The following is a 17005-nucleotide window of genomic DNA, read 5'->3' as shown; positions in this document are numbered from 1 at the left end:
CCCAAACTACATCCAGACGTACTCTGAGCAGGGTGCTCTATAAACAGAGTGGCAAAAACTACAGTGGCTGTTCTAGTACTGCCCCAGCTTTCACCTCTGTTAAAGCTGCATACATAGTGCAATGGTAGCTGGTTATCCAAGTATCTAGTGTGGATGCTATATGGAAGCTGGAATGTGTAGCTTTCTAAATGGGAATGTGAACTTCCCAACTCAAGCTGGTGGCCTCTTGAAACACACTGTGTGCCAACCCTCTGGAAGCACCATATTAATATTTTACCAGAGTAGACTGGTGGTTTTGAAGCTGCTCTTTAAATATGTAATCCTATCATACCTAGGTTTTGTGACTGTTGCCATAGGATAGTGTGTGTCCAGGCTCACATGTGGCTTAATATCTTGTTTTAGGGGAGATCCCATTTTAAGTGGGGGCAAGACGGAGCAGGGGCTGTCAGCCACGGTGAGTGTCTCTGCATAGTTGCCTAGTTCCGGGGGGGGTGGAAAAACCCAACTTTTATATCTGTACTAGTACTAATGTATTCTACTGTGTAACTCAGTAATGCCACAAGGCAGGAGTGGCAAGGAAAAACTATATACCCAAGTTCAAATAGAGAATCCAGGAAGAACTAAATATATTACGCTAGGAGATTTGGTTAGACTGAAAGTAACTTACTCAACTTGTCCAATCTTTTTGGCCAAATCTGAAACTTACAAGTAGTCCCAGAATTCTCTGATTCTGGCCAACATGCCATTCTAAAAACCATCATGTAATGGCTGTGACTCATGTTCTTCATGGGCAAAGTAATGATCATAAATATGGACAAGCTTTTCTATCTCAGCATAGTTGGAAAGACTACTCCTATTAATGTTTAGTAAGCTAGTAAATATGCATGAACCTTAGTCAGACTTGCATTACTGTAAATATTTTTTTTTACACTGATAGGTGCTAGTTACTAACCCTTTAGACTGGTGGTTGTGTTGCAACAGCCGCTGCTATCACAAACACCAGAAATAGGACAGTACAGTCCTAATTGCTGCTTGGTTGGCTTATCTCCATCACCTTCAGCAGGAAAGGAAATTTTGCATGTGGTCGTGGCCTGTAAAGTGAAAAGGATACTTCTCACTGTCTTCTGAATAGTGTTTGTGTAGCTTGATATCTGCCATTTTCAGCATTTTACTGACCATTAAACTACAAGACTGGCAACTGTGGTATAAATATGTAAACTCTCTGCTACAGAGAAGTTTAGTAGTGAGCATGTGGAAGAACTGAGAAGCATTCAGACCCAACTCACTGCTATAAACTCTTCACTTTTTATTAATCAAATATAAACATGGGCTGTGCCTACATGTTGAGTGCTTTTACTGGTGTGGGAATCTAGCTTATGATACCGGCAAAGAGTGAGCACAACTACAACATCAGAGCTATGCTTTGTACCATGTGGTAAATCTGTTTCCCAGTAGCAAATCAAACACATTTTACTGGTATAAGTGCATCTTGCTAGGGGCTTCTGCTAACACAGTTACATTGGCTGGAGTTACCCCCAACACGGCTGTGCTGGCAGAACTCTATAGTGAAGACCTAGCCATAGCAGCTCACTTTCTGGATGCCAGTTTATACCAGATGAATGCTGCTGTTGTCACTGGAGCAGAACTAGTTTCCACCAACCCAGATGCAGAATAAGGGTCAGCTGCTAATTTAGGGTGTGATCTTGATGATCAAAAGTACCTCACTTCAGGCAAATTAATCTCGATTTACTCAATATTTTTTCCTTTTATTAGAACCGACTTTAATTTTTCCATATGTGGCAACTAACCAAACAATTGAGCTGCTTTAAAAGGCAACCAATGCCAGAACTGCTTACAAGGGAGTGTTAATGAAACTCTTCCCAGTCCACAAGTCTGGGATGTACAACACATTAGCCACATGTAGCTATTTGGCCAGTTGAATATGGCTAGTTGGCTTGAGCAATAAATACAGCTTCAGAATAGTCACAGAAATAGCTGTGTCCTTCTGTCCTAGGTAGCTGATTCATCAGTTTTTCATTTAATTTTTTTCTATCTTTCTGTTAAATTCTCGTTGTGCCAGTTTACTTTATCAGAATTTCCAGATCTGAAGAAGTGGGTCTGTCCCACAAAAGATCACCTGATTAAAGACTAACAAAATAATTTAAGTGCTCCAGGACTTTCTTAATTCTCAAAATAATGTGGCTAGATTCACATCCATGAGTGAATGGAATTACAGATATATTCATAGTGAAACTAGTCTAGCTTTGATTGGGTTGTTTAGGAATGAACAGATCGTGCTCCCTGGCTGTGAAAGTCAGTAATACAGTTTAACAATGATTTGGGTTGTGGAATGTCTTGCAAAGCAGAAAAAAATACCACAGTATACTAATACTGTGGCTGCTATGATTAACCATTGATGGCTCCATGTATGACTGTGGGCTACCATGCTTCTTAACTGACTCCTTAAAAATAGATCTTTCATGCCAGTCTGGCAAAACTACTTGTCTGCGGAAGTAACTCTACAAAGGGGCTCACTGTTAATGGTGGGCATGTAAGCTTGATGCCTGGATTAATTGTATTTTAATACTCTTTAAAGGCCTCTGGAGACACTTTTTTTGAAGTTTACAATGAGTAGGGTACCTCTGGTGCTTAAGTGTGTGGACTCCCATGCCTGTGCAGAACCTCTTCCACTTACAGTCACAAACATCTGCGGTAACCACAGCCATTACATATTTCCTACCCACATATGCAATGTGAGTTTGTTTGTTTTTTTTTTGAGGGTGGGGGCGGGAAAACCCTATGGACTCTTCATATTCTGTCCCATTTTTCTCTGGTCCCCTGCTCCCTTGACTATACTGCTCCATGTCTTGCATCTTCTTCTTTCCCTTCTCCCTTTGATGTTCCTCTAGAGATGGTGGCAGATACCTCTTTTCCTCTCTCCCTCTTGTGTGTCAAAAACTGATAAAAAGGTTGACTGTTTTTCAGTGGCTTTCTTAGACTCTTGTTTTGTGTGCCTGGGCAGGTATAGTAGCTGAAAACTTGGACAGGCAATATTGTGGCTGCCTCATTTGTCATAAAAGCAACGAGGGGTCCTGTGGCACCTTATAGACTAACAGAAATGTATGAGCTTAAGCTTTCGTGGGCAAAGACCCACTTAGTCAGATGCAGGTAGTGGAAATTTGCAGAGGCAGCTATAAATAGGCAGGCCAGAGCAAGGCTGGAGATAATGAGGTTAACTCAGTCAGGGAGGGTGAGGCCTACTACCAGCAGTTGATCTGGAGGTGTGAACACCAAGAGAGGAGAAACTGCTTTTGTATTTAGCCAGCCATTTAGTCTTTGTTTAATCCTGAGCCGAGGGTATCAAATTTGCAGATGAAATGCAGCTCAGCAGTTTCTCTTTGGAGTCTGGTTTTAAATTTTTTTTGCTGTAGGATAGCTACTTTTAAATCCATTACTGTGTCCTGGGAGATTGAACTGCTCTCCTACAGGCTTTTGTACCTTGCCATTTCTGATATCCGACTTGTGTGCATTTATTCTTTTCTATAGGGACTGTCCAGTTTGTCCAACGTATATAGCAGAAGGGCACTGCTGGCACATGATGGCATATATTACGTTGGTAGATATGCAGCTGAATGAACCTGTGATGGTGTGACTGACCTAGTTAGGTCCTGTGATGGTGTTGCTGGTGTAGATATGTGGGCAGAGCTGGCACCGAGGTTTGTTGCATGGGTAGGTTCTTGAGTTAGTTGCTGTGATGTGGTGTATAGTTTCTGGTGAGAATTTTCTTCAGGTTGGCAGGTTGTCTGTGAGCAAGGACTGGCCTGCCTCCCAAGGCCTGTGAAAGTTGGGGATCATTGTCCAGGATGGGTTGTAAGTCACTGAGGCACTGGAGGGGTTTTAGCTGAGGACTGTAGGTGATGGCCAGCGGTGGTGGTGGTGGTGTTGTGTTTGGTTTCTTTCTTGGGCTTGTCCTGTAGTAGGAGTCTTCCGGGTACAAGTCTGGCTCTGTTGATCTGTTTCCTTACTTCCTCAGGTGGGTATTGTAGTTTCAGGAATGCTTGGTAAAGATCCTGTAGATGTTTGCCTCTGTCAGAGGGGTTGCAGCAAATGCAGTTATATCTTAGTGCTTGGCTGTAGACAATGGACTGTGTGGTGTGTCTGAGATGGAAGCTGGAGGCATGAAGGTAGGCATAGTGGTCAGTGGGTTTATGGTATAGGGTGGTGTTTATGTGGCCATTGCGTATTTGCACCGTGGTGTCCAGGAAGTGGATCTCATTTGTCATACTGTCAGTAAATATTGTGAAGACAACTAAAAGCTTAGACCATAGTCTGACTTGCTGCAGTATTGCCCTTACTGTAGGTAACTGTAGAGCAGCAATGATGAAAACTTGCATGTAGCTTCAGGGGACACATAGCCAAGAGACCAGAACTGTCTCCTACATTCAAGACCTGAATCAGTTCTCTTCTTTAAACCACAGCAGAACACATGGAGCCCCTGTCTAAAATTCTGAGACCCTGCACACCTATCCCATGCTTCTGAATTTGCTTTGTCAAGATAACTGATTATGTTCTGACTGGCTCTACAATGGTTTTCCATCTGGCAATTCATTCTCTGGAGTACAAAAGCTAACGGGGTGGAAGGAGACCTGTACAGTCCCACCAAACTCCCAAATATCTGTATCTGATTCTACATGACTCCGCTGTAGTTCATGACTGGAGTGTAAAACCATTACTCTCTCCTGGTGCTGAACATCCAGGATGGTTATTTTGGCTGTAGGACACAACTGCTTAAATGTGCATAGCTGAAATAGTCTCAAGAGGTCTATGGCACTGGACCATTTATGCAGGTAGCTAGAACAGTGGTGAGCAAACATTTTATATTAGGTCCTCCTTTTCTTCCCTGTAATTAGCAGCCCCCACCCCTAACCTGTTTAATGTAATCCAAACCAATGGAAATTTTGTCCATATGAGAGAACCCTTTCAGCACATGCAAGAAAATATGTAGCATGTAAACTTACATCAAAATTGTAACACATTGCAACAGTTTTAATGAGCTGGGCGAGCCTGAGACCCAGCAGCCAATCATGTTGTGTTCCCCTTACAAAATGTCATGCCCCTTGAGGGAGCCTTCCCCTCTAGTTTGTGCACCCCTCAGAATGCCATCCCCAATTCCTGACCTGCATTAACTTAGTGGATCAGGGGAGGCAAAGAATTTGTAGCTACTTCTGCTTAGTCTGCCAGGTCATCCTCCATGTCCATGGAGCTTCAAACAGGTGATGGAAGGAGCCCATTAGAGAGACAGGCAGGAACTCTGTACCCAAAAGGTTGAGAGTGCACAAAATAGAAGGGAGATGAATGGAGAACTTATGTTGGTGCAGGGTGGGCCCTGCAAAGCTATTTAGGGTCGCAATGTGTCTTTAATGCTCTCTTGTTGCTTTGTTTTGTCCAATCCCCTAGAGATTTGTTTTGAGAGAGAGCAACATGGTTTCCCGCTACAAGAAGGAATTCCTGGAGCTAGAAAAGATTGGAGTAGGAGAATTTGGCTCAGTCTACAAATGCATCAAACGCCTAGATGGATGTGTGTATGCTATCAAGCGCTCGAAGAGGCCTCTGGCAGGATCCTCAGATGAGTGAGTGTATGGTCTGAAAAACTACAGTGTCTTTAAAAAGCACTATCCATGGGGCAGCAACGAAGGGTCCTGTGGCACCTTATAGACTAACAGAAAAGTTTAGAGCATGAGCTTTTGTGAGTTAACTCACTTCTTCAGATGCATCTGAAGAAGTGAGTTAACTCATGAAAGCTCATGCTCTAAACTTTTCTGTTAATCTATAAGGTGCCACAGGACCCTTCGTTGCTGCTACAGATCCAGACTAACACGGCTACCCCTCTGATACTATCCATGGGGGTATTTCATGGAATGCTAGGCCTATCTTTTTAAGATGGAGAGTATAGTGTAGAATACTCAAAAGTATATCTTTAGAACCTTGTAACTAACATCAGCTTCTAGAACAAAGCTTAGAAGAAGTAGCTTAAAACAATGGGGTGATCATATTCAGAGCACAGAGAAATGTAAGGAGAGGCCATACAGACTAACCACCTCACTTTCCACCCTGGATTTTAGGATAACACAATGGCTGCATCTACACTAGCAAGTTTTTGAAAGATCTTTTTTCTTAAAGAAGAGGGCGCTTTTTTTTTTTTTTTTTTTGAAAGATTCCATGGAGCATGTACACAGTGTTCTTTTGAACATAAATTGGTGGGGGCAGGGGGGAACATGGTGATCCTTTCCAGTTTCAGGAAGAGCACCCCTTTCAAAAGTTTCTTGTGTAAGAAAATGCATAGATGCTCTGCAGGCCTTCCCTCCCTCCCTGCAAAGAGTAGTACTCATGGGTCCTGGGTTTTCAATCCCTGGCTTGCTCTTTTGAAAGAGCAGGGGCTGTGTGGACGCTCTTTTGAAAGAGCACCTTGCTCACTTTATCTGGTTTTTTGTGTGTTCACACACTCTTTCTAAAGAAGCTCTTTGAAAGAGATCTTCTGGAAGGGCTTCTTTAGAAAGATCTCTGTAGTGTAGACATAGCCAGTGGCACTACTGGCTCAGATCAATAGTCCGTGCAGCCCCATATCTTGTCTTCCAACAGCAGCTAGTGTCAAAGACTTAGGAGGGACTGAACAGAAAAGTGCAATTATCAAGTGATCTGTCCCTTTCGTCCAGTCCCATCTCTGGCAGTCAGTTTAGGGACATCATGAGCCTGGGGTTGTGTCCCTGACAATCTTGGCTGATAGCAATTGAAAGACTTATTCTCCATGAACTAACTTAATTAGTTATACATTTGGTATTCATAGCATCCCCTGTGAATGAGTTCTATAGGCTAACTGTAGTATGTGAAGAATTCCTGTTAATTGTAAAACCTGAGGCCTGTTGAATTTCACTCAGGGATCCTTACTCACCAACAGCTAGAGAACTGTTTACCTGCTTCAGTCATGTCTTTTCTAAGCTAATAAGACTGGAACGATTTTTTTTTAATTCTAATGTACTTTTCTGAGAAGGGGGCAACAAAAAAAGCTCTCGGTATTCAACGTGTGGGTATACTGTGGGTTTATAGAGCAGCATTTGCTTATCACTTTCCTAGTGATCACTAATATTCGTTAGCTTTTACTGGCAGCGATGGCTGCTGCGGCACATTGCACAGATGTTTTCAGAAAACTATCCACAATGACTAAGATCTCTTTTCAGTGGTAATGGCTAACTTGGACTGCATTTTGTATGTATAAATGGGATCACTTCCTATGTGCATAACTTTGCATTTATCACCACTGAAACTTCATCTGCCATTTTGTTGCCCAGTCATCTTGGTTGGCGTGATCCCTTTAACTTTTGATAATTAGATTTGGACTTAACTAATGTTGAATAGTTTTATATTGTTGGCAAACTTTGCCACCTCACTCTTCACCCACTTTTTCCAGAACACTTTTGAATACATTGACCAGTGCTAATCAATACAGATTTGACAGGGACACTATTTATTTCTATCCGCTGAAAACTGATCATTGGTATTACATTAGCTATCTACCACTCTAATTGGTGGATAATCTCCCATCCCGTGCCATCATCTGGCAAACCCTACTGTATCTGATTATCAGATTATGTCCATCAAATCTTGTCTGCTTCTTAGTCTCAAAATGCTTCTCCCTAAGTTCCTGAAAATGCTCCTTCCTTAAAGACAGAGTGGGATGAGTCAACTGAGTAGCATAATCTAACTTCTCTTCAGCATAAATGCACATCCTTCCTTTCCTCTCTTAGGTGCTCTTACTCCTTACCTGCCTGGGGAGGTGAGATCATGCCCTAAACTAGGGTTTCTTGCCAGGCACTAATGCTCTATTTGGAGAGAGTGACCACCGTTCGTTTCTTCTTCTGTTTCCATCTCCAGGCAAATGGCACTGCGGGAAGTCTATGCCCATGCAGTGCTTGGACACCATCCCCATGTTGTGCGCTACTACTCTGCTTGGGCAGAGGATGATCACATGATCATCCAGAATGAACACTGCAATGGTAAGAATGTATGGAGATCCATCTTAAGATGGAAATCAACTTTAGTTGGGTTTTATGCCAGTTTATAAGTCTCCCCCCCCCCCCAACATCATGCTAGCTTTAATGCTCTACCTTGAGTTAGGAAGGTGAGCTAGCCCATGTGATAGAGAATTTTACAATGAGCATGGATACAGGGGTAGGCTTACCATATTTGGCCTCTTGAAAAAGAGGACATCCCTGTGTGGGTGTGTCTGTATCAGTGTCTACCAACTCATTCTGTATTAATGTACTATATAACACATGACTACAATGTGTTATATAGTACATTAATACAGCACGAGTTGGTAGACGCTGATACAGATCACTCCTGAGTGGAAGTGTCCCTTTTTGTAAATACAGTAAACCCTATACCAGAGCAGCTTCACACAAACCCTGAAATTCAGGGTGGGTCTCCATATCTCATTCATGATCTGGGCTTATTGTTAGGAATTAAAGCTTCCTGTCCCTGCTGTGGTACAACTGATTTGGGGAATGTAGTCCTGATGACATTGCTGTTAGGGAGTCTACCACCAAATTGTACACCATCTAGCCCCTGCTGCTGGAATAAGAGCTGTTGAAAAGGAGCGAGTCTGGTACATGAGTAGAACATGCCAGGAAGTCCAAATTAATTTCTACTGACTCAGCTGTGTGAATAGTGCCTCAGAAGTGGAACCCTGAGGGGAAGAACTCCCAGCCAGCCTGCTCCTTACCCTATTCCAGTTGGTGGCAAGGTCACATTTCGACACTTGTTTGTAACAATGCTCCCATCTAGTTCAGTTTTGGTTTTAATGGCTCATGAGATGTGGGATTTCAGTGGTGTAGTATTTTTCTGTTTGCTTTGGAGCCATGAATTTAAAACTAGGTTGCAATAACAAATAGACTTTCAAGTTGCAGTGTTGACTATCAGTACAACTTTGACTATTTACTAAGACTTCTGTGACTAGAATTGCAATGGGAGGTGCAGCAACATGGGATTAAAGATTGTGAAGAACACTGCACAGAACGCTGTGCCTGGTGCACTAAGAATAGCTAAATGAAGATCATTAAAACAGCTCTATGTAATGAGTGTCATGGCTGTCTATAGTTTATATAACTGGTTTCTACAGGCTTCCTTGCTTCCTGATCTCATTCTTGACAGCCATAGGTCCCTTCCTGGATGGACAAACCACCATCCCATGTAGTGACAAGTGTAATGCCAGGTTGGTGGTACAGCAGTCAGGGGGGAAAAAAAATCTTTGGCTGTTCAAAGGTTTGTCACCCCAAATGTACTACTTGGGTATTAATGGGCATTAGAATCCAGCTGAAATGACTTCAGGAACACTTGCTTTGAAATTTGAATCTTTCCCTTAGGTGGGAGTCTTCAGGATGTGCTGTTGGAAAATGCTAAGACTGGGCACTATTTCCAAGAAGCAGAGCTAAAGGAGATCCTCCTGCAAGTCTCCATGGGGCTAAAGTACATACACAGCTCTGGCCTGGTACACATGGATATCAAACCTAGTAAGTACAGCACTTTCTCCTTGGGTAGTCCCTCTCGTCTCGTGTGGCCTGTGCCCAGTAATCTGTGTGGTGGTAGGTTGAAGGGTAACTTTCTCTCCCCTCATGGAGCCTAGATCTGCAGCTGAAAGGACAAGTTTTACTGCTCATTCTGGATCTGGACATGGATCACTGCTGTGCTCTGTGTAATGGTCATAACTGCACCTGAAATATCTTCTGATGATCTCCTCTTACTGATCCACATGGATGGTATGGAAAGAAGAATGTAATAGTACAGCAGCTCTTCCTAAAGAGCTCTACTATGGGAAGTTGGTTTTTAGTGGCCAGTATGCATGCTAAGATCACTGGACACCTGGCTTTCTCAGACAACAGATGTATGCCTATGGTAAAGTAAGAGACTGTAGCTATGCCTTTCTTTGGAGACTACAGAACTACATGCAGTAACTCTCCTAGAGAAGGAACCTCTAAGCATAGTTAGGCGTTTGTGAGAACTCAAATAAGGATGGAATGGGCACCTCTTAAAAGTGGGCTCCTATCTGTTCAGTAAAAGCAAATCTCTAAAACTGCTAAAAGTTTACATGCCCTACTCTAACCTTAGTGTGTGTACAACTCTAAATGAAACCATATTAAAATGGCACAAATTGACTTTCAGAACGCCTGCATTTAAAGTTGTACAGTTGGCAGGCTGCCTGAGAGAGTCAAGCACTTCCAGCTTTTGAGGCCTCTAGCCATAATAAACAATGCATGAAAATAATATCAGGAACCAAAAAAATTGCTATTCTAAGCTGAGTGTGACTTCTTGGCCTGATTAGGGATGTGCATAAAAACAAGTGGCAAAACTTACCAAATTCCAAAAATAAGTACCTAAATTGAGACCTCTTGAGTTTAAGGTTGAGGCCAAGGCCTGGTCACACCTTTCCCACCCCTCCACCAACTGGCCTTCATTGCTGGCTACCAAAGTGGTGACTTTGACATCTTATTTGTTAATGGGAGGGGGAAGGGGAGGATGCTACTTGAAGCAAGTCAAATTCTGCCAGCTGAATTAAGCTGACTGCACACTTTGAGCTGATCTGTTTCAGAACTCTGCAAACTGAGAGGGTAACATTCTACTGGCTTGTGTCCTATATGCAAACTTTGGTTGTTTGTAACTTGCAAGAGGGTTGGAAAAACTGTGGCCTGACATGATCCTGCAGCTTTTACTTGGGTAAAAAGTCTGATAAAAGGACTCTTCCTGTTGGAGTTTGCTTTCCTAAGGACAATTGGATTGGATTGTTGACCAGAGTTAGCTCCAGGACAGGGCTCTATACAGCTTTATAAATCAGGCATGTGAGTTAATTCTCCCAAACCAATAAGAGTGATTTCTCACTGGGGAAAACATGTCTTGCCATATGCAACTCAAAATAAACATTTCAGATTAAAAGAACCCACAACTAGGCAGGGGCAGGAAAAATAAAAACTTCTAAATGCCAAAGGAATGAAATTAGTAATATGGGGCTTGTCTCTTGCTGAGGTCATACGGCTTCACTGGCTATTAGGAAGAGCAGGCAACCAGACGCTCTGAATTCAGGTCCTTGATACCCACCACTGCAGTAACTCTTCAGTACTTTAACTAGAAGAAACAAATCTCTAACAAAGCAAACATCTTGTGTCCATCTCAGTTTTTTTTACTGTACTGTAAATTATGTAACCTTCTCCTTTGCGGTTGGAAATAATTATCTGGGAGTCTTTTCTGTTCTTCTCTTTATAATCCTGGTAAAAACAGAAGTGTTCAGTTTCAGATTGGTGACCAAGCGGACCAGCAGCAAGGAGGGTTGCCTTCAGTGTTCCTTATCTAGTTATCTCGTTGTTGCTCAATATAGCACTTCAGCTCAAGTGCTGTGAATGTGGTGGTAACGAGTTGGAGAAGTGTCCGAAGGTTCAGATACAGTACAGATTTTCATCTTCTTTATTGGAATACTTTGTAGTAAAGTGAGAGATTAAGACACTAGGGTGTATGTGGGTATCTTGTTTAAAAACAGTAAGTGCTTGAAGCAGTAGTTGGGTGAGTAGCAGCCACTTGTACTAATTTATATGGAAAGGGAACTTACCTACTTCAAGAAACTCCAGATCTGTTGACTGTTCTGGAACGCTCTTGCAGATCTCCTTATGAATAGTCAAATGTTCAGCTAAATACTTGCCTCTGTTTTTAGGTAACATCTTCATCTGTCACAAGCTGGTGACTGATGGCTGCACTGCTCAGGAAGAAAGCGACAGTGAAGATGATGGGTTCTCTTCTAATGTGGCATATAAAATTGGTGGGTTTAATCTGACTCTTGGACAGTTTAATGACTTATTTCTAAGGTTGCTCTTAAATATTCCATATCTATATGGCTATAGGTATGTCTGTCATGACCTCCATCCTGGAAGCATAAAGCAGAGAGGGACAACTCATGAAATGGGTCAGTCTTCCTAGATCTGAGCAATGTGGCAAATCCAGAAATGTTCTTCATTTTGGATTAAAATCCAGATACCTGGGGTTGAGGGAGGAGCTGTCTCACTAGCTTTCTGATTCCCACTCATTCTTATGCCCTCTGAGAGCTCCATTAAGGCACATAACTAGCAGGACTTCCCAGAGGAAAGCAAATCTGTGGGCTATCTGTTGGATTTCTAGCTAGTTTCTCTCTTCCTGTTAGGTGACCTTGGCCATGTGACATCAATAACTAATCCCCAAGTGGAGGAGGGAGACAGTCGTTTTCTGGCCAATGAGATTCTACAAGAGGTACAGCTGCTACTTTCCTTTTGGGGAGGAGGATGAGAGTATGTGTGGAAAGGGAGGGTTGCAGTTGAATATTGGATCCTATTTATTACTCTTGCTTATATATTTCTTTCCTGAGACCAACTTGGTTGAACCTTGAGGCAGGAACATAAGCACATCAGAATGGCCAAACTGGGTCAGACCAAAGATCTGTCTTCCAACAGTGGCTAATGCAAGGGGGCTCCAGAGGGAATGAACAGGAAAGGTAATTAAGTTATCCATCTGTCACTCATTTGCAGCTTGTGACAAACAGAGGCTAGAGATGCCATCCTGGCTAATTGCCACAGAACGCCTTATTTCTGTAAAACATAATTGTATGGTAATGAGTAAATATTCAAATATACTTTCTAACCATACTACATGTCTGTTTATGGGATGGGAAGGAAAGGAGAATCTCAAATGCAGAAGGTCCTGTAGGTAAAAATCTGGCTAATCAAATAGAGTTATGATTGACTCTAAAGCACCTTTATGTACTGGGTCATTAACACCAGAACAAATACTTATACAACAGATATGATTTCCCTTCCTTACATACATAGGACCTAAATCCCCTTTGTTAGGCTAGCCTTGGCTTTTCCACACTGGCATAAACCAAAAGAGGCCACCATCCTGTCAAAGGCAAAACATTAGTGGCTGTGGACCAGTAGGTGTGGCCGAAATACTTGTTGTTAAAAAGGTGATTTGTGTCTGATGGACTGGATTTAAATAGATGGAGAGGGTAGGTAAGCTAAAAATAGCTCAACTTGGTACCATCTGGTGAAGGTCAGTGGCTTAGATTAGCTAGTTCAAGGAGTCCTCTCCACATCCTTCTCCTGATGTGGAACATGAGATCCTCAAGATTTGGAGGATACTTCTAGCTGTGCTCAGCCTGTCCAAACTAAGCAGTATGTGGAAGTGGACCATATTTAGTCCCATGGGAGTCAAAGCAGCAAAGAATGAGTGGAATGGTGAAGACAGTGCCAGGTAGAAGCTTTTCTCGAAGTACCTCCCTGAGCCTGTGCTCTTATCTGGTGTAGTAAGACAGTCCTTCAGCCAAACCCTGGGGAAAATGCACATGTAACTGGTTCTCTTCTCCACAGCAATACTGCTATCTGCCAAAGGCAGACATCTTTGCCCTGGCATTAACGATGGCTCTAGCTGCAGGGGCAGGACCACTGCCTTGCAATGATGCCATGTGGCACCACATCCGCAGGGGCAACCTTCCACAAATCCCTCAGCGGCTCTCGCATGGCTTTTATGGACTCCTTAAGGTGAGTTTCTTCAAGGTGCAATCCAGACAGGGAAGGGAGATCTGATTGGCATTTTGTAATAAGAAACTAATCTCCCACATTTTTCAGCTCATGGTTCACCCTGATCCTGTTGCAAGACCATCTGCTACAGCTCTTACTAAACATCCAGTTCTTCGGCCCTCTCTTGGGAAAGCTGCACAGCTCCAGAAGCAACTAAATGTGGAGAAGTTTAAGACAGCCATGCTGGAAAGGTAAGATGTACTTGGGCATAAAGAGGAGCACCATTTCCAGACAATGGTGAATTGAATTCATTGCATTAACAGCCTGAGAGCTACCTCAGCCACCTTCTGGCTTGAGGTAGTAGGTCAAGCCCTGCAAATCTGTAGCATCTGTAGGCATAGTCACCTTTTTTGTGTGTTTGGATCGCAGCTCAAATACAGAAACTTGTATCTGTGCTGGGTTCCATATGGTCAAAGTACTGGAGCCTTCAATAAGGGTTCTTTAGGGAACTTGGTTCCTAGGTGTGTAACTATGGGGCTGGCACTTGAGACATGGCTACAGTTGGGGGGGTGGGGGAGGGGAACACTGCCTCCAAACAGAAGTGAAGTGTTGCGGCGGGGGGGTGGGGTGGGATCATGCACCTCTTCTCTCCCTGCAGCTGCCGCTCCAGGCTAGCAGGAACCAACAGCCAGTGAACCAAGGTACCTGGCTTCAGCAGAACATGCCATGAATGTGCATTGTCCTGTCCCGTTCCGCGCACACCCCATCACAGTCAAATGACACTTGATTTGAAGGCTCTGCTACAGTTCACCTCTAGCTGGAGGTGAACTGCTGCTTTCCTAGAGTTAAAAATGCTATGCTGGCTGGATCAGTTAAGTAACCACTAACTCGGCAGACCCATAGCCCTGAAGCCCCCTTGGGGAGAAGGTGGATAGCTACAAACTGTTTTTCAACCTTTCTTGGATACTGGACCAGCCTGCTGCCTTCCTAAATGGTCAGGGAGATCTTAGTGATTGGTGCCATCACCTGACCAGTTGTGCAGAAATGCTGAGCTGCAACATAGAATCAGCATAGGGGAATGAATACTGAACTAGCTGCCTGGCCCTGAAGGAAGTTCTAGCATTTCAGTGCAGATCAGACTTCTTATCTGCACCCCTGCTGCTGCTGCTGCTGGCCGCCTTAAGGGAACAGGGCTGTAGCAGAGGTTATAGGATCAGGTAAGAAGTATTGACTCCCTACCACCAGCCATGGAGGAGAAAGATGAGAGAAACTTTCCTCTGGACAAGAGAATGTACACACTCTGGAAAAGAAAGCAGGATCAGAAAAGGGACTCTTCTATAAAGGAGTGCTCCAACAAATGAGACTAGACTGCATTCAGGGAAGTAGGAAGGAATAACAGACTTTATTTATGGAATTGCTTGTGATCTAATATACTTCCACTTATCTTTGAAAGAAAAATAAATTGGGGGATGCTTGGTTTTAGTGACAGACCAGGAAACAAACTGTCACAAGTTACCCTCAACATCAGGTCAACTGCCACAAAACATCAACAGTTGTGGAGCAGATGCTTTAGCTGGAGATGTTTATGTCCTACCAGATGAAGCATGTTGCTTAGAGTACCAGGACATCTCCCAATCCAGTAACTACTGCAATGATGTTAAATCTAGGTGTGTTTCCTGGGTATACTGGGGGATGGTGCTTGTCTGTGCTTTTCAAACTAGTCTTGTCTCCACAGCTGGTGAGGACTGAGTACAGCAAAATCTGACTGCTTCCTCTTTCCCCTTCTCTCAGGGAACTGAGAGCAGCCCGTCTTGGGCAGGCTTTCAGGAACGACCAGCTCTTGGGCTGCGTCACGCTAGAATCTGAAACCTCTTCCAAACTGAACCACAACAAGCGCCTGGTAGGAGGGAAGAATTCTCGCTCATTCAGCTTTACGTGGGGTGGCTACTGACCACCCCATCATCCAAGCTCTTCAGGCTAAGTGTCCCTGTGGAAGCAGAAGACCTATACAGACCCAAGTGCCATGCTAAAACTCCCTGGAGTAGTTCTTGCCTTCCCCATCATTCATACAGCTTCATGCTGTTATGACTGGAAATTACTAGTGTTCAAATGTCTGAGACCTTCTCCACCCAATATAAACTACAATGCCTTCCGTCGTGTGTCTCAAACCAGCTGCTGTTGATGCAATGGCTGGCTGAGCTAAATGTTAAGTTTGGTTGTAATCTAGGTTAGGAGTAGCTTGATTCCCTTCTGTTCCTCTCATGTAGCTAAATTAGGGGACATCTGAGTCGGTTTGGTGGCCTTGACATTCTTGTATGTTGAAAAAGGGAGGGTGATTACAGAGAGGCACGAGTGTCTTGTGCTGGTGGAGCAAAGGGAGTGAAGCATGATACTGCCCTGTCGAGTTAGGACTGAGCTTTAGGGGAACAAGCTTGTTAGTTTCTGAGAAACTTTGGATCACTAACATGAACCAAGTGGCATGGCACTATGGGAAGAAAGTACAAGGTAATAGTGTCTTTACTGTGGTGACCCTAGACAGGAAAAGAGTTCTTTTGATTCTGCAGGAACATCCATAACCACTGTGTCTGGGCTTCTGCAGACTTGCTTCTGAAGCCTGGTCTTGGCATATGAGGGTTTTTTACCCAGCATTGAACAGCTGGCCCGTAGGTTATAACCTCTCTTTAACATGGTGGCAGTGGGTTCGTCTGCATACCCTTTTGCCCTTCTGCAGAGTTAGAGCTGGAACAGCTGCATGAATGCAGGATTTGTCTGCAGCAATGTGGAGGGATGATAGAAGTTACTTTAGAGTCCTGCAGTTTGGGAATTGCCTATATAAAATGTTAAAATTAACACAATAAATTGTCCCCTGTAAAATATAACTTCATGACACTGTTTCTTGTCTGATATCATCTAGCCCAACTTCCTGGCAGTTAGTGAAGACTGGGGCAGTATTTCTAGAAAAAAGATTAAGCCCTTGACTATTTTGACTTGGCTTTTGTTTGTATCATATTTAATTTATTTAATTTCACTTCCAGCTGCCGGACAGCATAAGATTTTAAGCTGTTGAGTCCTTTCCCTTTATTAAAGTGGAACATGCAAATAAAGACTTTTACCATTCTTTTTATGCAAAACAACTGTGTGAGATTTTTTTCTTTTGGGTGGGGGGGGTTGTGAAAGTCTTTTTTAAAAAAAAAAAAAAAAAAAAAAGACGATGTGCAAAGTTCTTGTTTGTCTTGTGTTTGGGATGATGGAATATTTTTAGTGTCTCAGTCATTAGTTCAATTATGCTCAATGAGTTGGCTACTGCCCAGTCATTGGATTGTACAGGGCACAGAGGAAGGGTGGACAGAGCACATGGAAAACAAGCTAGTGGACTGGTGGCTTGTGGGATATGGCCAGAACTGGCATCCTTGCCAGTA

The 17005-nt window shown here is 43.2% G+C and overlaps 1 protein-coding gene across 1 annotated transcript in view; it reads left to right on the top strand.

Moving 5' to 3' along the window:
- The window catches only part of WEE2 (WEE2 oocyte meiosis inhibiting kinase), a 38655-nt gene extending 22018 nt beyond the window's left edge, over positions 1–16637 (top strand). The window contains exons 5-13 of the mRNA XM_075006937.1: positions 403–454; positions 5458–5630; positions 7930–8051; positions 9420–9566; positions 11753–11857; positions 12236–12321; positions 13437–13607; positions 13695–13837; positions 15378–16637. Of these exons, the coding sequence (XP_074863038.1) occupies positions 403–454; positions 5458–5630; positions 7930–8051; positions 9420–9566; positions 11753–11857; positions 12236–12321; positions 13437–13607; positions 13695–13837; positions 15378–15537 (1159 nt within the window). The 3' untranslated portion in view covers positions 15538–16637. The remainder of the gene's footprint in view (positions 1–402; positions 455–5457; positions 5631–7929; positions 8052–9419; positions 9567–11752; positions 11858–12235; positions 12322–13436; positions 13608–13694; positions 13838–15377) is intronic.
- Positions 16638–17005: the final 368 nt, after the last annotated feature.

The sequence above is a fragment of the Carettochelys insculpta genome, chromosome 1 (genome assembly GCF_033958435.1).
Source record: "Carettochelys insculpta isolate YL-2023 chromosome 1, ASM3395843v1, whole genome shotgun sequence".
In the NCBI taxonomy this organism is placed as follows: domain Eukaryota; kingdom Metazoa; phylum Chordata; order Testudines; family Carettochelyidae; genus Carettochelys; species Carettochelys insculpta.
This window is presented reverse-complemented; position numbering and strand designations above follow the sequence as displayed.